The following is a 20,439-nucleotide window of genomic DNA, read 5'->3' on the forward strand; positions in this document are numbered from 1 at the left end:
CTGAAAGGAAGGTGGGAGCTGCAGCATGTGTATTTTGGCAGCATCTGTTGCTGCATGATTTGGCCATGGAAAAGAGGAAGATAATCCTCTGAATTTCTAGAATTCTATCTTACTTTCTGTATGGAGGGCTATGGGGAGAGCATGTGGCTGGCTGGGGCACCCTGGCACCGGGTCCCCAGTTCCTGTCAGTGCTTGCTGCTCTGTGGGTAACACAAGGAAAATGGTCCTGGAATGACTGGGATACAGGGATGGGACTTGGTTGGTCCGATTTGATTCTGCCCCCACCCCCAGCTGCTGCCACCCCTCTTCTGGAGGGCTTGGGGATGAACTGTGATTGGGAAACTGACTCTGCAGGTGGAGAAGTGGAGCTGGGAGGTCCCAGGCAGCCATGCAAGGCAGGGTGATGGGTGTGCAGCCACAGGTGCTCACAAGTGGTATGTGTGGCAGGGGGAGTCCAGATGGCAGGTATTCTGCTGGGGCCAGGTTCCTGCTGGGCATTTTGCTCAAAAAGATAAAGCTCCAGTGGCAGTGAAAGGATGAACGCATGGCTGTGGCGGGGTGCATCAGGCTGCCGGCTAGGGTACCTGTTACAGGGCAACAGGGACCTAGGAAGAAGCAATGGGGAAACCAGGGTTAAAGACTGTTTTGAGACCCTCGTCTGGAGAGATGCAGAACAGGGCAGGACTCAGAGGTGGCATCCAGAGAGCTCAGCCAGCAGGCTCTGCCCCTCTCTGGCTCAGCCCTGGTGGGATGCAGACCGGAGACGGCAGCAGCCAGAGCCTGGGAGCGCTGGCCTGGCACTTCTGTGCCTCATTTTTTTTCTCCTCTGCATCGAGGACTGCCGCAGCCGTGGGCGGCAGAGGGAGGCCGGGCGGGCTGGGTCTGCGGGGCCTACAGCTGAGGTGGGCCCTCCCCCGAGCAGGGCCAGGCCTGGCTGGCTCCGCCGAGGAGGCGCAGGAGACCTCCGGATGGCGGGCGGGCCGCGAGAGGTGCGGGAAGTGCTGCAACGCCCAGGGCCGCGGGCCCGCCCTGCGCCGCCGTCCTAGCGGCCACCGCGGCGCTAACGGCCCGGCGGGGCCGGGCCAGGCCGCGGCGAGCGGGAGGGCGGCGCGGCGCCAGCTCCGCTCTCGGCCGCGACGAGGCCCGGTCGCGACAAGGCCCTCGGCCCGCCGCGCCGGCCGGACCCCCGGCCCGGCCCGGCCCGGCCCGGCCCAGCCCGCGATGGGCGCCCCGATCCGCCACCGTCCCACAATGCCCGGCGGCTCCGCCCCGCTCTGGGAACGCGCGTCCGAGCGCCCTCCCCCCCCGACCGGCCAACCAAACTTGCGCTCCGGTTGGCCATGGCCCCCCGCCCCGCCGGTCCGGCCCCGCCCCGCCGCGCGAGCGCTCTCCCACTGGTGCCAGCGGCTGTCAGTCAGCGCTTGTTTTCGGCGGCAGCGGGTTGGGTTGCGCCGGCTCGTCGCTGGCTCGGCGGGGCTGTGTGAGGAGGGAGCGGCGGGCGGCGCAGCCGGGCGAGGGCAGCGCGCTGAGGGGGGCGGCGGCGCTAGGCCCGGCCGCAGGAGTCGGGGCCAGGGCCGGGGCCGGGCCGGCGCCGCGGAGGGAGGGAGGGAGGGTGGGGTGGGGTGGGGAGGGAAGGGGCGCGGGGCCGGGCCGGGCCGGGCTCCCGGCCGTGCGGAGGACGGTGGTCGGTGCCGGGGGGGTGGGGGGGTGGGCGGGGGCGTCCCGGCCGCGGCGCGACCATGACTCTGGAGTCCATGATGGCCTGTTGCCTGAGCGACGAGGTGAAGGAGTCGAAGCGCATCAACGCCGAGATCGAGAAGCAGCTGCGGAGGGACAAGCGCGACGCCCGCCGCGAGCTGAAGCTGCTGCTGCTGGGTGAGGAGAGCCGGGGCCCGGCCCGGCCCGCGGGGCCGCCGCTCCCGCCGCGGGGCCTGGCCCGTCCGCCCGGCCCCGGGCTCGCGGCTGCCGCGGGGCTTGACAGGTCCGGGTGGCTGCGCGGCCCCGCCGCGCCCGGGCTGTGGCAGGGAGCGGGTGTGGTGGGGAAGCGGCGGGAGCCACAAGCCATCCCCGCCTCTGTGCCTTGCGCTCGGGGCGGCCTTCCTGTCGGTGCCGGTCATTGGCTGCCCTTTGTTTGTTTTTTATGATGCGTTCTCTGTCAAAATGGATTTTGACATAAGCAGGAACTATGAAGCTGAAATTACTGGTTCTAAATGCAGGCGCACACACACGCGTGAAGATCGTCTCGAGGAAACACTTCCCAGAGCATGCTGGCCTTTATTAGCGTATGAAAATTCGCTGATGGAGTTGATGCTTTTCAGCATTGTCAGTGAACTTCTGGGCCTTGAGTGAACATCCGTGGAAAAATTGGCTTCCAGCCCCTAAACCAGAGTTCCCCTTGTGCAGTCCTGGGAGGGCCGGCAGGGTTAGGAGCTTGGTGTGGCGAATCTGAAGGGAGACGAAGCAGTAAGAATGCACTGTGAATTCTGTGTCTGATGAGGAAATGGCTATTGTATTTAGCATTACCTTCAGAGCTAGAGATCACCTGTGCAGCAAAAAGGATGTAGGTGTTCAGATGGAAACGTAGTAGTGTTCTGTGTTTGTGCAGATGGATAACTATTCCATGTTTAGATAAGGTTTATAGGGATGGGTAATCAGTTACAAAGAGCAGCCAGCTAAGATTTCAGGCATTTACATCCTTCTTGAGCAGTGAGTTTGATGTTCACGTCCAGGTAGCCCTCAAATTTAACCTGAAGTTACGGTTTTCATGGTTTATCATTGGTTGTGTATGTAATCCTGCTTTGTGTCTTAAATACTGCATCATTGCAAGCTGAAATATGAAGCAGATCTGATGGATTGAGTTTATTCGCTTGGGGTCTGTCATGAGTTGGCAAGCCATTAAAGTACAGGTGAAGAATTAGGATGATCCTTGTGAAAACAAATGTAAAACTTTACACAAGTGAAGTGAGGCCGTGTCTGCCCAGTCCTTTGGAGATCTCCAATGCTGACATTGTTGCACAATTATAATTGTTAAGTGAAGGCCAGGGCTTTCCTTCTCACCATGAATCCTCGGCAATTAACATGGCACTGTTCTTCAGATGAAAGGTAAAATCGAGGGCTTGACATTTGTGTTCATTGAAGATGCTGTGTTGGTTTCTGTAAGGCTTCTTGTAGACTAGGGAATGTGTCTCTCGCTCTCATGCTTCCCTAAAGCAGTCCCACAGAAGCAGCTGTTTCAAAATAGGTTGGCACTATAGGATAGATCTGGGTTAAGAAGATCCCACTGGATCTAAAGATTTCACTTTAGAAATAATTCAAATTGCTCAAGAATCCTTTCTGCTTTTCTAAAAGATATAGTTAAGTAAGATTCAGCATCAGATTTACAAAAAAGAAAAATCTATATGAGGTGGTTAATACTGGATAAGCAACACTCCCCATTTTAGGATGTGTTTGCTGGATGCTTCTCACTGGGTACAGTACATTGCGCACCTTAATTTGTGGCAGGTAATGTGTGTTCTCTCTCCTTGATGTAACTGCTGCTTGCAGGGATTTCTTGCAGCTCCTGTCTTGCTTCTGTTATGTGGAGTTCTTACATTCACAAGTATCAGTGATCATATTAGTGAGAGGGCTTTCCCAAATCTTCAAAATTTTGCAGAGTGCATGTGTGGAGGGAGTTTCTGCCTTGTAGAAACTCTGGTAATTTTTCTTGTCGCTAGATGTAGTGACGGTTAGTTGTTTGAAGCCTAAAACAGAAAACTCGGTGAAGAATAGCAGTGCTAATCAATGATGAACCTGGTAATAAGAAATTTGATTTCAAGGTATTGGACATTGCGCTCTGGCGTAAGGTAGTAATTTGTCTTTTTACTGGGTGGGAAGGGGGGAGAATATTTTATACAAAAATTACTTGTGTTTAAGCATGGGATACTGTTGACTGAGTGATGTATTTACAAGTGCCTGTCAGGTACTTGGGGGTCATTAGTAACTTATTGTAAACGCTGCTGCTTTCACCTGTTGACAGAAGCAATGATGAATTCAGATTATCTCCTTGTCTCAACATTGTCATGTTAAAAAAGGTTATTGTGCTCTGATAAATGTAGGAGACTGTACCCACCAGAGCTTATAACCTTTTGGTGTAGTGCTGTTCTATATTGTTGATGGGCTAGGTAAAAGCAAGAGGCACCTTTAAAAAAACAAAACAAAACAAACCCAAAACAAAACAAACCCCCAAAAACCAAAAAAACCCCACCAAAAAACGGGTGATGATGGAGTGACAGGAAGAATCTGTGTTTGAACTCTGAAGTTCTGAAGTAAGTGAATGGCTGGTGCTGAGGTTTCTCTTACGTTTTCATTATTGGAATGCTTTGAAGCACCACTTTTTTTTTTTTTTTTCTCAGTTTTGGTCACTGTGGTAAAAGACAAGGAAGTATTTCTCACCACAGTGAGAGAAACCACAAAAGATTTCAGTTTCCAGTTTTTTCCCCCCATTTATGGTGTAGCTTTCTGTTTGAGATGGAGATAGTTTGCTGCATATTAATGGTGTTTGTTTATAATGTTAATTTCTAACTATGCTGACATAATTTCTGTCAGTTCTTGGATATGGGGAGAGTTTGTTTATTTTAAATGTGCTGCTTCTAGTTATGTGCTTGCTGCTTTTATTTGAGCATATTTATTTGTTTGCCTTTTAGCCTGGCACTATAAACATGAGTAATTGAGAATCTACATGTGAGTAGTAATTGTGTCTTGTGATGAATGAGATCCTGTCTTAATATATCTATCCCCTAGTGTGAGGTGAGTACCTGGTGGTTCCTGTGGTGAAAGCTAGGGCTCTGCCAGCATACTTGTTTGTAGCTGGAGATCAAAAGGGTTTGTCACTTATGTGATACATCTTAGTTTTTACTCTCAGTAGTCAACTGAGCTGGGCCATGGTATTAAAGAGAGCTGTCTTTTTTTTAAATATATATTCTGCATATCAGTAGCAAATTTTAGAAGAACAAAAGTACTCAACAGAAGTGTCAATGGTATAGGCTTAGGCTGTTGCTTGTGGGATGAAGTGTGGAGGTATGCTAATCACATGCAAGACTTGACCCTTATGTCCCCTCTACAAAAGGTACTGTGTATGTATAGAACGGAAGTTGCTGGGTACTTTCCATAATACCAGCTGAATCATGAATGTAACAAGGCTGTGTAGTGGCATGGGTACTTTATCTGATGATGTTTTCCCCTCATACTTACCATGTTAGAAAGTTCCCACCGTCCTTTTATATCATCTGTTGGCCTTCACATGTTAAATAACACTTTTCCAGGGCCATAAATGCAGGAGTGGGAGGACCTGCCCAACTGACTGTGCAGGAAGCAGGCATTGAAAGGACTGGACAGTTTAATGCGCTGGCATTGATGCGAGCGTGGCTTGCCCTCCCATCTACTCAGAAGCTGAAGACCCAGCTTCTCTGGGACAGTAAACCTGTGTGATAAGGAACCGGTAGCCTTGCTGAGCAGCCTGCTGTCTGTTGGGGATCAAGACAGGGCGCAGACAGCTGTGAGCAACATCCTACTCTGCTCTCCCTGCCAGCTGCTGTTTTTAACTCTATAATATCCAAAGGCTGCAAGCAGTATTAGAGGTATCTTGCCACAATGATGATTATCATTTCAGTCCTTAAGAGAAAAGATTGTGTTTGCACAGTAGTTTGGGATACTAGACAGATGCACTGACTGGATTGTTCATGTCAGATGGATAAGCAAGTAGTTCCTTGAGCTCCGTTCTCCTTTAGAGTTGATTTTTCTGTTGCGTTCAGTTCTTTTCTATGAAAAGACACACGGTCTATAAGATAAAGAGCATTCTGTGCCAAATCGCAGCAAAAGAAAATTCGCTCTTTACTGTGCAAGTAGGCTTCCCCCAGCCCATTCACCATCATCTCAGTTTGCAGTTCTTACCAACTTGAGAGTGCATCTGGGCCCTCTTTGGCTGGTGCTGTGATTGTAGCATCTTGCTGGAGTATCTGGGAATAGGTCAGGTGTGACGGACAAGGGCCTTTTGACGCAGAACGTGTGGGAGTGGCTGTAATGTGAGATTTGGAATAAGTACCAGAGCTGCTTTTGAAGGCTGCTGTAAAGGACAAGATGTCTTCCTTCTACGATGTTAGGTTCATAGTGGGGATGAGCAGGACCATCCAGCCTGTCTTTTAATATTCTGGAAAGTGGCTAAAAAAGTGGTTGGAAGTAGTGTGTACTTGGGTATATTAATAGGAACTTTGGGGTATGATGTGACTGATGTTAGCTTGCTTTCTTCTGTAGCAAGTCTTGCTTGTGATGGCTCCTAACTCTCTCTTTTGCTTTCTGTAGGCACGGGGGAGAGTGGAAAAAGCACGTTCATTAAGCAAATGCGTATAATTCATGGCTCAGGCTACTCTGAAGAGGACAAAAAAGGCTTCACCAAGCTGGTGTACCAAAACATCTTCACTGCCATGCAGTCTATGATCAGGGCCATGGAAACCCTGAAGATTCTGTACAAATATGAACAGAACAAGGTAAATTTCTCACAATTTTTGCATGTGTTACTAGGCAATGGGGATTCTAGGGTTTGACTCCTAAGTTCCTGTTTGTGTCCTTCTGCATTGCAATCTCAACCTCCCTGAACTCTTTCCCATAAATGTTTTATGCTTAAGGACTGCTTTTTATGACATTTTGCTGATATCTGATATCTCCATTTACTTGGTTGTGTTAAGTTATAGAGCAACTTTCTCAGGTCGGTTTGTGCGCTGGTCTGCATAGTGAGTGGTGGGAGCAAGGGATTGGGATATGATATGGGGTATAGGAGAGGTGTTATTTTTACTAATTTCAAGGATTCAGTATTGTTAAATGTGTCGGGCTTTTCTTTGCATGAGTTACTATTCATGTCAGAACTTGAAGCTGACAAAATACATGCTGGACCCAAAAGACACCTCTACTGTTAGTTACTGCTGTTACTGCAATCTGTCGGTTTTTCTGATAGGTACTGACCAAAGGTACAATCCTTTCTTGAAGGGTTTTGGTCTCGACCACAGAAATGTGATTTGAGCTGAAGTCTGGCTTACAGATTTTGGGTCCAGGAATACGTTTTTCAGCCAGATCTGGTCTAAGTTATTTTAGCCTTTTGGGGGAGGACTGGGAGGGTGAGGGTGCGCCAGGAAGTTAGATTTTTGTGTGTGTGTGTGTGTTTTGCTTCTTTAATGCTTAGTACCTTAATAATTTTAAGTGAAATTGTATTTTATCTGTTCTGTCACACAATAACTTGGAGCTGATTTTTAATGATTGTTTATAGGTGTCTGGGTGGTGCACCAGGGTTCTTGAGCCTGAACACCATTTTTGCCTTTAGAGAGTTTCTGCAGTCTCAGTGATGAGAACAGGCAGGGTGTGAGGAAGCTTGCCTTGCCTGTGCTTTACCTGGGGCATGGTGGAGGTGTTTTGATAGGTATAATCTGCCAACTTCTACTTATGATAACGTGTGTGGAACGTGGCTTTGTTTTTTTATTTTTCCTGGCATAGGGGGTATAGGCAAAAGCCCCTTCCTGTGGCAAGTATACCAAAGATTTCAGAAAGCAGCTTGGTGTGGATAATAACTTCACAGATGCCACAGGCTGTTGTAATGACTGTAGTCCTTCCTTTGCTTATAGATTGTAGGGTGGGCATTTTTATTTTCTCTCTCAAAAGGGATCATGATTGAAGTACACTGAAACAATGTCTCTCTTGCTATTCAAAATGTAGTTTAATTTTTTTTTTTTTTGTAAGAAACCTGAGATAGCAACTTGTTATCCAACTGCAGTTTAACCTCCTCAGAAGTTGGGCAGTCTGTGGTTCTTCACAGTGAATGCTCTGCCTTGGAACCCACTGTGTTCCAAAAAGCCTGGTGACCTAATGATAGGTGAAACCTGCTGCTGTTTTACAGCTCATTCTGTGAAGGAGCATATGATGCTTTGGAGGAATTTTGCTGATGTCTGACATGTCTTAGATGTATAGTTTACCTATTGTCCCTCTGATCTTAGCAACCTGATCCACAACCAGCATGTGGATCCTTGAAGTCATAATGTAAGGATTTAGTTAATCTGAGAATTTTTTGCCTGCCTGTGACTGGTACCCCCTGCTCCTGACCTCTGACACACAACTCCCCCCCCCCCCCCCCCCCCCTTTTTTTTTTTTTTCTTCTTTTCAATCTCCAGGCCAATGCAGTGCTGATCCGGGAAGTGGATGTAGAAAAGGTCATGACATTTGAGCAGCCATATGTAAGTGCAATTAAAACATTGTGGAACGACCCTGGAATACAAGAGTGTTATGACAGGAGAAGAGAATATCAGCTTTCCGACTCAGCTAAGTAGTAAGTATATAATCACTGGTATTTGCTGGTAGCTGGTAGTGATGGTCTAACAAATAATACCTGTCCAATTTTTTAATTGAAATCTAGAGTTCGTTTCAAAGGGCAGGAACGCTGCTGTAGATTCTGTAGATGCTGTAGATTTCACTACATAGTTTGTTTAAAGTAAGTTTTATCTTTTTCATTGAGGCAGATGAGTCTTGCTAGTGTTTTAGACAAGCTGCACAGTCTCTGCTGGCTGTGTGTATTGGGATAAAAATCACAGGCGTATGAGAGAGGCACTTTGCCTCTATCAACCAAAAGTATCCTTAGGAAAAGTTAAATTGAAAGAGCAGTGGGAGCAGGTAACTGGTAGCTTGTGTGAATCTGGCTCCAGAAAGGCAAAGAGCTTTGCTGGAGATGGGGGAAGCTATGTTTATTTGGGGATAGATTTAGATCTGGAAATTCCTTACCATTTGCTACTTTTCATGAGGGTATGAGGTGTTCTGGTGGGTGATAAAGACAGTTGTTCACACATCTGCTTCTGGGTATACCTGAGGCTGGAATCTCTACCTTATGGCATTTGTGTTGGTCCTGGCTCTTAGGCAGCAGAAGTGTTGCTCTTTCTCTTCAGGTTTGTCCTTTGGCCTACAGGTGTACATGGATGTGTAACTTAATGGATTTATTACTAACACAATCTAAGTCTAGTGACATAGGTTCATTTATAAATAGAAAACCTCAGATGAGACTTGATTCTGAAACATAAGCATCCACTGTACTTAAACTTTCTCTGTAGTAAAGACTGTCTTCCACACTCCTATACAGAATTTATAACGTTGTCCTTAATATATCTGTTTATTCTCCAAAGGGGATGGCTGGTGAATTACCATTCCCCAAAGATGTATTCTGTTATTTTTACACATCACATTTTAAATGGTTCAGGCAACTTTTGACTTTCTTGTTATGCTAGGGAAAGACTAAACATAGCAGTGTTTAAATCTGTGTATTTATGTGCTGCAACCTAAGGTAGTTTTTTTTCCATTGTGCTTCTTGTAGCTATCTTAGCGACGTGGATCGTATTGCTACCCCAGGATATCTACCAACTCAGCAAGATGTGCTACGGGTTAGAGTTCCTACAACCGGTATCATAGAGTACCCCTTTGACCTAGAGAATATTATCTTCAGGTACTGAAGGTGTATTCATGTTACAGCTGAACTGAGAGAGGAGTGATATGGTTTCAGGAAGGATGAGTTCTGGATTGCTTTAGAGTGTCCAGGTGCTTAGTTTGAGAGGCTTGAGTGGATGTATGTGCTGTGATGTTATGAAGTATCTGCTGACAGGTGCTTCTGTAATGGGGATGGTGTAACATTTTATTCTGATTAAGGGAAAACTCCAAGCTGAAGCGTTGACTGTCACAAAACAGAACATGCTTTTGAATCAGTGACACTTAAAGCCCAGCTAACCATCTCGCAGGAATTAGTGTCCTTCCTGGGAAGGATTGCATTGCTGGCATCTGAGGCTGAAGTGGTGGCTTGTGAGGCAGCTGAGTGAGCTGTTAGTAGCTTAAGCCACCAAGGGGAGGAGGGGGAAGCTTGCTCTGGGCAGTGCTTGACTTGAAATGTATTTCCCTTTAAGAATGCTTAGCTTAAGCAACTTTGACCACTTATTTCTCCTTCAAAAAGAGACCACTTTTTGTGCAGAAATACTTCCTTGTATGTGATACCTAGTATCTGCCTTCAGAGATGGTTTTCTCTGCCTACTTTGTGCTCTCAGGATGACACCAAAACTTGCTGCCTGTGCTGCTGCAGGGATAGATGGTATTGGGAGGCTTAAGCCAGCAATTGAGCATGGCATAAAGGGCACAATGACATGCCTGTCTATTCAAATGCAATTTTCTCCCTAGCTCTCTGGTACTTACATGCTCCCTGCCCTTCTCTACCGCAGTGTTGACATTACAAGAGAGGAATAAAGAAGCCTGCATCCTCTCTCTTAAACCACTCAATTACAGATATACAGAAAGTTACTCTCCCTGTTCTGGTTTGCTGACCTATGAAATAGGTATAGGGTTTTAGCAAATGTGGACCGGGTGTGTTGCACTTCAGGTGAGCGACAAAATAATTTTAGCGGGCTGTACAGGTGGGAGTTAAAACTGAGGAACTGAAGTATGTAACTGTTAAGCAGCACATTCTCAGAAAAGTTTAATAACTAAAGAAAGCTCTCTGTGTGAGAGAAGTTTTGAGGCAAGCAGATGCTTTAATAAAAAATAAAAATAGTTTTCTCATTTGACAAAGCAGAGTTCTGAAGGACTTGTCTTTTCAGACTCAGGACTACTACTTAGCAAACCAGAGCAGAATGCAGCTAAAAATGGTAATGCTGATATTTGGGATTTGAATTTGGTATCACTTGCCTGTAGCCATCTCTTCAGTTTGATACATTTCTGGAACAGGATATTTTGTAAACTTGATGGTTTTGTTAGAAAGCACATATTATTACATCCCCATGCCAGGTTAACTTGAATGGTAAAGAGCCGCATTCGTTCTCATCGTATGCTGGTCCTTTGCATTCAGACAGAGAACTGCAGCTACTTCCTGTGGTACTGTATGTATTTCTCTTCCTTAGAATGGTGGATGTTGGAGGTCAAAGATCAGAACGAAGGAAGTGGATCCATTGCTTTGAAAATGTGACTTCCATCATGTTTTTAGTAGCACTTAGTGAATATGACCAAGTTCTGGTGGAATCTGATAACGAGGTAAGACAAAGAATGGGAACTCTGCAGGAGGGTGGAAGGAAAGGAGGAATGTCTTTCTAGCTTCTTGGAGGTTGGTACCAAAGTGCTTGGTGCCAAGTTGGATTAGCAAGTATTGTTGGTTTTGGCCTTCAGTTCTTCCTATTGCAAAGGGAGCATGAGCCTCAACAGGTCATGATGTCCCTGAGAATGGAAAATGCACAGTGCATTCAAAACATCTGTACTTTTCGAGTAATACTGAAATACTCTGAAATTGCTGAGTTCTGTGTGCCTTGGAAGGTACTGCGCAATGTGACAGCATGCTCTTGAAAATCACCCATTCCTCTTTTCTGCACCGAATTGCTTCGTGCTGTGACTGCTGTCTTGTTAGATAGTGACTGGTCTCTTTGAAGGTGCAATACTGAATTTTTGCACTTGCTAATAGATTAAAAAAATGCCATTGGATAACAGCAGTTATTCCTTTTCTACTAGACAAAACATGTTCACAAAGTATCGTGGCCAGTCCTCTCATATGACTGGCAAAGCATAAAATGACTTTTAAGCCTTCTGATATGAATGGCTTGCCAATTAAATGAAGCTTGAGTCCATCAGATTGTGCATTTCCTTTCCATTTTGCATTTCTTTTCCATTTTCCTTTCCAGCTTGAGCCACTACCTACCTGGGGTCAAAGTATTCTATGTATGGTATCTGAGATGCTGGATCGATACAGATCTGAGTAGGTGTGCAGGTAGCAGAAAGGCATCTTTGTGCTCATTTGTGAAAACAAGGCTTTCTTTTTCTTCTTTCAGAACCGGATGGAAGAGAGTAAAGCTCTCTTTCGAACCATTATCACTTATCCATGGTTCCAAAACTCTTCTGTTATCCTCTTTCTCAACAAGAAAGATCTGTTGGAAGACAAGATCCTATATTCCCACCTTGTTGACTATTTCCCAGAGTTTGATGGTGAGTGGTTTTTAAGGAGGAACACTCTGTATCTAGAAGAAGGGGTGGAGGTGGTATGGTTAGAAATTTTTTTTGTTTTTAAAGAAAACTTAGATCTAGAGATGGGGAAAACATCTTAATTTGAGAAGGAATACCTACAACAATGAGAAAATGTCACAAAAATGTCTTAATCTTATGTAGATAACTGGAATCTGATTGAATGATCAAATAATGAACCTCTCCTAGATGAAGAATTACTCTCCCCCCCCCCGCACTTCAGAGTATTAAATAATGGAAGTCTAACTTTCCTACCTGTATGCTTGTGCATATAACCTGTTTCATAAACATGTGACAATTCGCTGGTGTACTGGGCATTTCAACCCTCTAGTCAAGAGGTGACTTGAGTCCTTGTTTTGAGAAACTGACTGGTCAAATACCCAAGTCGTTCAAATGATGGTGCTGAAAAATCTCAGGTAGCATGAAATTCTTACTAGTGTGCCATCTGCAGTTGTGGAATAATATCTATGTGAAACAGAGAAATTCCCATCTGAAATGAAATTCCTTAGCCAAAATAGCATTTCAAGCTCTTCAGTTGCGTGCACTTAAAGTTGGCTGGTAACACATCTGTACAGGGCAGAAAATAAATAAAAGTAGTGGAGAATGAGATCAGGCAACATACTTCTTGCCATGCTCTCATGTATTAACTCTGTCATTATGGGCTTTAAAAATACAAGGTGAAGGAAGAATTGCCATTTCGCAAACAGCTTTCTTTCAAACAACTAATGAAAATTGCTCCTTATTAGTTGTCCTCCCACTTCTGGAGTTTCATGCCCCCTGCTGTCTGAAAGCACAAGCACTCTGAAATTGTCAGTGGTGGAAAACATCACGTTTTTACAGCAGGCTGGGAATGGCTGGTGAGCTTATCGGTCAAATAGTGTGTACTTCGAATATAACTTAACAGCTGGAGACAAGATTGCAACATCAGGAAGTGTCATATACTTTCATTTTTTTCATATAAGTATTTACTGTAGCTCCTCCAGGGATACTGCATGGCTTTGTGCATGGGTGGTACCTCATCAGACCACTTCTCGAGAGATGGTCCTTGCCATGGAGAGTGTGACAACACCAGTACTGTGAAAGAAATATCAGTAGGTGACTTTTTTCTGAGGAGTTGTCAGCAATGTGAAGTAAATACTGACAAAAATTCCAGTTTTTAGCTCCTGTGAGTTGACCAGCCAGTTAGGACAGACTGCAGTGTTTGCTGAAGAGAACCCTTGTTTGCAAAACATATGCTTGTGTCCTTCAGTGCATAAGATCTATCTATATAGTAGGAAGAAATATACATCCCATCTCCAGAGGAGAGCACTGTGTTATGTATATCCAGCATCTGTCACCATTATCTAGTGAACGCAGGCTTACACCAAATGCTGTATTTCAAAGCACGGTCTGAAGTGACGCCTTGGTGTCTGTCAAAACTCTCAGCCTTGGAAAAATGCCTTTTTTAGGTTTTGGTTAGATAACTGAAAAGCATAAGACACTTCAGCTCCTGGGACTTTTATGCAATAAATGATCTTAATTTCTTCTTTATAGCTCTGTAACCCATAAGAAAAACTGCACTAGCAATTATTCTGATGGATCAAACTGGGGGATGCACTTAGCGTAAATCCATTAACTGGTTTCTTTGTTTGCTGCAGGCCCACAGAGGGATGCACAGGCAGCCCGTGAGTTCATTCTCAAGATGTTTGTGGATTTAAATCCAGACAGCGATAAAATCATCTATTCTCACTTCACGTGTGCCACAGACACAGAAAACATCCGTTTCGTCTTTGCAGCTGTCAAGGACACCATCCTACAGCTCAACCTGAAGGAGTACAACCTGGTTTGACCTGCTCTGCTCTTGGCCCCTTGAGAGGCTTCATTGTGAAGAAAAGACAAAAAAAGAAATTTTAAATATGACAGGAAAAAAAGTTTTAATTTTTGATGATGTAATGATTGCAAATTGTCTGATCTGTGGAGTGGCAAGTGCTCAGTGTTATCCCGGAGTCTCATGTCTCTGTCCACAGAGTAGTTGATTTCATATTTTTAACAAATTGCTTTTATTTCACAGTTAACGGGGATATGCCTCATTTCTTCAGCACCTTCCTTGCTTCTTAATTTTTACCAAACAGCTAAGGCAGTCTCATCTTGAGCTTTCCTTTGTTGCTTAGCCACTTTTTTTTCCCCCTTTTCATTCCCATGGTATATATAGAAAAAAAATAACTTTCCAGCCGAGATTGTGAATTCACTGGACTGTGGGAGTGCAGAATGCTACTGGTCCCTTTGCCTTGTGCTATAGGGTGCCTCTGGTGTAATTTGCTAATCCTGCTTGCTTCCCCCTGCCCCCCGCCACCCTCCCCCCCCCTTTCCCTTCCCTTCCCCAGGACACGCTCCATGGTTCACTGTGATGAAATGTTGGGGAGGAGCGATTGCTCTCCAACTATTGTGCAAAAAAAGAAAAAGGCAAAACAAAAAAAGCCATCACTTTTCCATTCTTTATATGTTCTAGTTCTGAGCTGTTTTTTCTTATCAATTATAAAAGGTATGGAGACTGTGATTTTTTTTTTTTTTTTAAATTATTGATGTTCTATACATAGTTTGCTACATGTTGCTGTATTTTGTTCATGGACTACAAATGGTGGAAGCTCTTGGAGCAATAGCTGCTGAGCCTGGGGAAGTGCCTGACTGTAATTGTTCTCTTATTTTTTTTTTTTAATTATTTTTTTCACACACACACACACACATCCCCCCTCCCCCCCATACGCATGCACGCGCACAAGGCTCAATTTGCAGAGAGAAACTACGTTTTGTTGAGTAGAGTATATGACACCAAGTGAGCAACTTCTCTATGCAGCAAATATCAAAAGCACACTGAGTAATTGTGGCATTTAAACATCAGACTTCGGCTGGATTGAAAATCTTACTCTCGTGCCACCCTCTAGTTCTTTTCTTGCTGCTAGTAGCAAACAAGCCTTGTTTATTGCATTTTGTGCCAGTGTGTTGAATGACTTTGTGAGAATTCCTCGGTCCTGTCCAGCTTGCAGATTTTCAGAAAGGACCAGAGTTGGTGGGTGACAAACTTTGGGACGTAGGTAGGATTCTTACTTGAAAAGATTGAGGATAGCTCTTGGAGGGAGTGGCAATTCTCTCTCTCCTGTTTATGCATTCCCCTGAGGCATATGCTGCTGTGTTTCTCTTTAGAGGAGTATGGATCCTCTTTGGAAGACTTGCACACATACTTGCTCCAGGGTGCATGTGATAATCAAGTTACGGTAGTCATGGCTGGAGCACGCGGCTGCTATGGAATCCAGAAAGCCCTGCTGTGGTTGCACTTTTGTTTAGCAGGAGAGTAGAGGCAGAGACAGCAGGGTTTGCTGGTGCAGGTGGAAGGTAGGGTGGAAGTAGTTCAGGATTCTGGATGGCAAATGAAACTCCACTAAGCAGAAGGATGTGAAGCCTTTGCACATTAGAGAGCTTTTTCCAGGAGCTGAGGCAAGTGAACAAATGTGCTGAAGACCTGTTGCCAGCCTGGAAGATAACTGCAGTGGCAAGGCAAGGAGTGAGAAGGAAACAGGGAAATCTGACCCCCTCTGGATGTGTGTCGTTTAGCCATCACTAATGCTTCTGTTTCAATTCCAACAAGTAGCATTGGGTCCAAATCCTCTGGATCAACCAGATTGCCCCCTTGAAGGCTAGCAGGCTGCCAGTAGAAAAAGGCTAAATGAGCTGCACTGTTGAAGGGGGCTGTTGATATTTTGTCTCTTTTGTAGACAGAGCACTACATCAGTGTTTTGCACAACATGTAAGAGTAAATCTTAACTGTCTGAGATGCTTTGATCTAGAACGCTAAAATATGGAGGGACATAATTTTGAGTAATTCTGTTTATAGGTCACTCTTGTTTTCCAGAATAGCTGGGGGAAGCCTCTGTATGTCTCAGAGTACTACGGAAGAAAGCACGCTCTGCTAAGAGTGATTAGAGAGCTCAAGTTGGAACAGTAGCCATGGGACCAACAGCTGAAGAGCCAGTCTGGCTGAGTGGTGATGCTGAGGGAAACACAGCATCTCTTTAGACTAGCCATGCTCTGGACTGCATTGAACACTTGGGAGGAATGAGAGGGATTCCCATGTGTCAGACAGCTTTGCATCAATTTTACTGCTTTTTTTGTCTTTATGCCGAAATGATCCATTTCGTAAAAACTGTCCTATAAAGAGGAATTTATAATCATCTTCATGTATTCTAAGTGCTGTTCATCTGAAGCAGATGGCAGCACCAGCCTCTCTTGTGCTTCTGTGATCCTCTTGTAAATGGTTCACACTGCAACTATTGCCAGCAACGAACCTGGCACTGAAATATACAGGTTCTTGGAAATAACTTCCCAGAAGTTTTTTTTCCAAGGTGAATGATGGTGGTACTTCCACTTGAATCAGAAACTTTTTTTTGTTTTGTATCCTCCCCTTCTTTAAGAGCTGCTGCCCTGGCACAGGAGGAGGGATCTTGGCTTCTGTCTCTTGCAGAGTGAATCTGCATTGTCGTGGGGAACCGTGGGAGGCTATGGGCACAAGGATTTAGGCATGTGCTGTACCTTACTGAGCAACTGCTTGGTGTAGCTGTTGGCCTGTTAACTGACTCGGTGTGATGATTATTGCAAAGGGAAGGGGAGAACATTATGCGATGGCTGTCTCATGAGTTCCCGAAACCTCATTCTGAATTAGGAGAGGAATGGGTCAGACTATTGTACACAATCTGGAGTTGTCTGTGGACTATATTATATGTGAGAAGATACCAGTGTTAGCACATGCTTTTCTTAGCAAGCAAGTAGCTTGTGTGCCTCCAGCTTGGCCAGTGAAGCGTTCCTGCAGAACTGGTTCGTGTCTCTGGCTGGCCCTTTGGCAAATGCCTGCCCTAGCAAAAGTGCCAAACCTTAAACCAAATTTGCCTATATCATCTTTTCTGAAAGTGAAGCCAGTCAGAACTTTCTGCAGGTTAAGGCAACAGATTGACCTTCAGAAAAGAGGTGGAATTGGGTTCTGGTAGAGAATCTAGAATCTTGAGTCTGAGGAAGTGGTCTCTTGGCTAACCTCTGCTCCTTGTGCACTTTTTATCTTTGTTCTGCTGAAGAAACCAACATACTTTGAACCAGTTTGAAACTTGAAGTCAGTGAGGAGAGGACCATCCCATTTCTTTGCACCATTCTGTGTGGATTGGCTACCTGGTGAGCAACAGCCCCTTACTGCTTCAGCGTGTCAGATAGCGCCTGCCCTTTCTGCCTGTCTCCCCTTCTCCCGGAGTTGGATTCTTTGGTCTCTTGTTGTTGCTTCCTAGCAATGTTGGCCTTGCGTTCAACTATGGTTTTTCTTCATGTGTTTTATTGGTTTAAAAAAAAAAAAAAAAAAAAGAACTTCCAGAGTGTGCTGACCATTGTCTTGTACTGTACAGAGCCCAGGTTGTTAAAGTCCAGCAGAGATAAAGTGTGTTATGCAGCACCCAGTTTTATAAGAGTATGGTTTGTGCCAATGCCCCTTCTTTAGTAGTGCCAGAGACTCTTTACAAGTGCCAATGTGGTGGAAATTATTTGGTTATACTTGTATATTATAGGATCCTGATTTAAGACAATTTAAACATTATCCTATTTAAAAAGATACTATATAAAATGCTGTTTTTAAACCTTGTCATTTGCAATGCATGTATTGTTGTGCGTGTTGGGGTGGGGGGAGGGAAGAGGGTAGGGTAAAGGAGTTTCTGAATAAGATGCCCAGTGTCAGGATCTATTCAGGCTCCAAACTGTCTCATTCCAGTCCAGGAGTGTGATTGTTTCTTGGAATGATCCCACTCTGACTGCTGGGCAACAACCCTTATTACAGAAATATCTGATGGAAATTGATTTTCATATCTTTCTCCTGAAATAAATTCTCTGTTTGAAATTGGAATAAATTTTGTTCCTAAAAGCCGTGGTGGTCATGCATGCATTTCTTCACTCCTGTCGCTCCTCTCCACCTCCTTCTGGTTGGCTTAACTACTTCTGCACCCTGTGGGACCTGCATCTGATTGAAGCACACTCTGCCCTCCTAGCTAGCAATGTTGTCCCTGCTCAGAAAACCAGGACCCTGAGGCATAGAAACAAAGTGTGTTTTGGTAAATATAAGGTATAATATGCAATAACTATATATAACACACTGTACTAATAATTCTGAACTGAAGAGTGAACAGTGGCTGACTAGGGTTTTAAGATGTAGGGATGCAATGGTGGCACCTTGACTTAGCAATTCTACTCCAAAATCCTGCAAAATTTTAAGTGAAGTTGTCAGTATTCGCTGCTGCCTCTTGCTGTAGTGTCAGCCCATTTCAGGCACGTTTCTTGCAGGATATACATTGCCAATAGCAGAAATGTTGGTGGGACCAGACCTGCTTCCAGTCTTGTTTGTTAGCAACATGGACTGAAGTATGAAACACTGCTTAAATTTATCCCTTTAGGAGTCCAGGGATGGATGATTGTGAAAGCTTTCACAAAGGGATTTCCTGGAAGGGGCTTCCTAGAATTTAATTCTCCTTCCCTAGGATTGGTCCCCAGGAATTTCAGATTAAATCAGCTGGGAGTGGGTAGAGATGTCAAACTTCTTCTGTGCAAGGTTTCCTGTGTTTTCAGGAAGCTGCAACCAAGGATGTTCTGCTCCCTTCTGTGTCATTTCAAGGTGAAGTTGCAGGTACTGGACAGCCTGAGATGCTGTGTTTCATCTTGAACCAGGAAGGTCACTCCAATCTGGTTGGCCATAATACTGGCAGGTATTTGTGTCATTGCTGTTTTCTAATCAAGGGTGAATGTACATGGCTTTTCTCAGTAGCTCTGTGTTCTCACCAGCTGGAAAGCATGAGATAGTAGCTGAAGTAAGTGTTTGGTTTGTTTATTTCCTTCAGCTCCATGTGGGCCATGTGTTGTGCCTTCTTTGCAAAGCGAGTGTAATACACTCCATTTAAATAAAGCGTAGTGACAGATTCAGACTCTTCAAGGAAGAAGGTAAAGTCTTCAAACCAATGCCCAGTCTTCCCAACTGACTGCGAGAGGGCCTTGCGGTTTGGCCTTTTGCAGCCTCCAGCTGTCATACACGTGCAAATTGCCCGTACTTGCTGCGGGTGTGCAGTACGGATGCTGTCTCTGAAGCATTGCAGATTGTTCAGCATATATGCAGGAGGTTGGGTCCCTGCCTGTCTCGGAGTGGCCCAGGGAAAGAGGCAGCTGGGAGCAGCAGCTGATAGAACAGTCCACACAGCTTGCTCACAGTTGCTGTCTTTCCCAAGGGCCCCTCAAACACAGCCTGAGTAAACCATTTCCAGCAAGACAGTGAGCTACTCGCCTCTACCTCAGCAGCTGGGGGTGAGAGGCCCTCGGCTCCTTTGTCCTGTGCAGGAAGTACCCCATCCTGCAAGGAGAAGTCTTGGGCACCCAGGAGGGACTGTGGCATGGAGCAGCCTGCTGCTGCCTGGACAATTCCTTTTGCCTGCAGTCTGCTCTCGAGGGACTCTTGGGAAAAGAGGGCAGTCAGAACTGGGCTGTGGGCCAGGTGAGCTTTCTGGTAAGGTGTGCTGGCCCAGGGACCAGGGTTTTGTTAGTGCTGCGAGTCACTTCAAACCTGGCCGTTAGACGTCACTGCCAACACCAGAACAGGTCCTTGGGATTGTGTATGTAGGTGGACCCAGACACTAAGGAAATCAATTTCCATCTTTTTCATATTAAAAAATCCCATGCAGAAGAAGAGGGCAAAGAAGAGAGAATTTGGGATTCATCTTGTCCTTGGACAGCCATAATCCTCATAGCAGGAGAAAACTCTCTTCTTCGAGCATTACATTTGCTCTCTTGGGAAAGCTAGGGAAGCATCTGTCCAGCATGAGAAGAATAAAAAGTCATATGAAATCTATAAAGCAGGAATATAATGCCTCCCTCCTTTTGCTTCAGCTTTCTCTTCCGCGTCTAACCTGACCCCACGTTGCCTTATGCAGGGCTCTGCAGTCTATGGCATGCAGGTCAGAGGCACGGTGCCAGTTTGGCTTGTTTGAATGGCCGCTGTTTGTTGATGCAATGTTACTGTCAAGCAGTGACTTCCTGGACCCCAGGGTCAGGGAGGGGTGTCCATCCAGCACTCTCCGCCTCTAATTTATGTTTTTGTTTTCCTCTGCAGCACATCTGTCCTCTGAAGGCTGCTGGGTCCTGCCTCCCATTTTATTGCCTACTTTTATCATACCTAGCAGCCACTCTGGTAAGCTCCAGATAGCTCAAGGATAGAACATGGAAATCACGAGTCCCTCCATTGCAGAAGCCAATCTCTTCTGGTGTGAAGGCATTTAAATAACTACTGCAATTACCTGTTTCTGAAGGTAGTGCTTTGGAATGCAGGTGGAGAAAGTACTTTTATAGTGTATG

At 45.4% G+C, this 20,439-nt stretch overlaps 1 protein-coding gene across 1 annotated transcript; it reads left to right on the forward strand.

The window, feature by feature from the left end:
• Positions 1 to 1,659: 1,659 nt before the first annotated feature.
• On the forward strand, positions 1,660 to 17,965 carry GNA11 (G protein subunit alpha 11). Its single transcript, XM_072845149.1, has 7 exons — positions 1,660 to 1,875; positions 6,337 to 6,521; positions 8,190 to 8,344; positions 9,377 to 9,505; positions 10,941 to 11,070; positions 11,856 to 12,009; positions 13,683 to 17,965. The coding sequence occupies exons 1-7, from the start codon at positions 1,740 to 1,742 to the stop codon at positions 13,871 to 13,873; spliced, it is 1,080 nt and encodes a 359-aa protein (XP_072701250.1). The 5' UTR covers positions 1,660 to 1,739; the 3' UTR covers positions 13,874 to 17,965.
• Positions 17,966 to 20,439: the final 2,474 nt, after the last annotated feature.

This window comes from Ciconia boyciana, chromosome 24 (genome assembly GCF_034638445.1).
Source record: "Ciconia boyciana chromosome 24, ASM3463844v1, whole genome shotgun sequence".
NCBI lineage: Eukaryota > Metazoa > Chordata > Aves > Ciconiiformes > Ciconiidae > Ciconia > Ciconia boyciana.

Excerpts from the sequence above, each read along its gene's own strand:
- GNA11 (XM_072845149.1), top strand. The coding sequence starts at position 1,740 with ATGACTCTGGAGTCCATGATGGCCTGTTGCCTGAGCGACGAGGTGAAG. Across the intron at positions 8,345-9,376 it reads CTTTCCGACTCAGCTAAGTA|CTATCTTAGCGACGTGGATC; the intron begins GTAAGTATATAA and ends TGCTTCTTGTAG. Across the intron at positions 12,010-13,682 it reads CTATTTCCCAGAGTTTGATG|GCCCACAGAGGGATGCACAG; the intron begins GTGAGTGGTTTT and ends TGTTTGCTGCAG.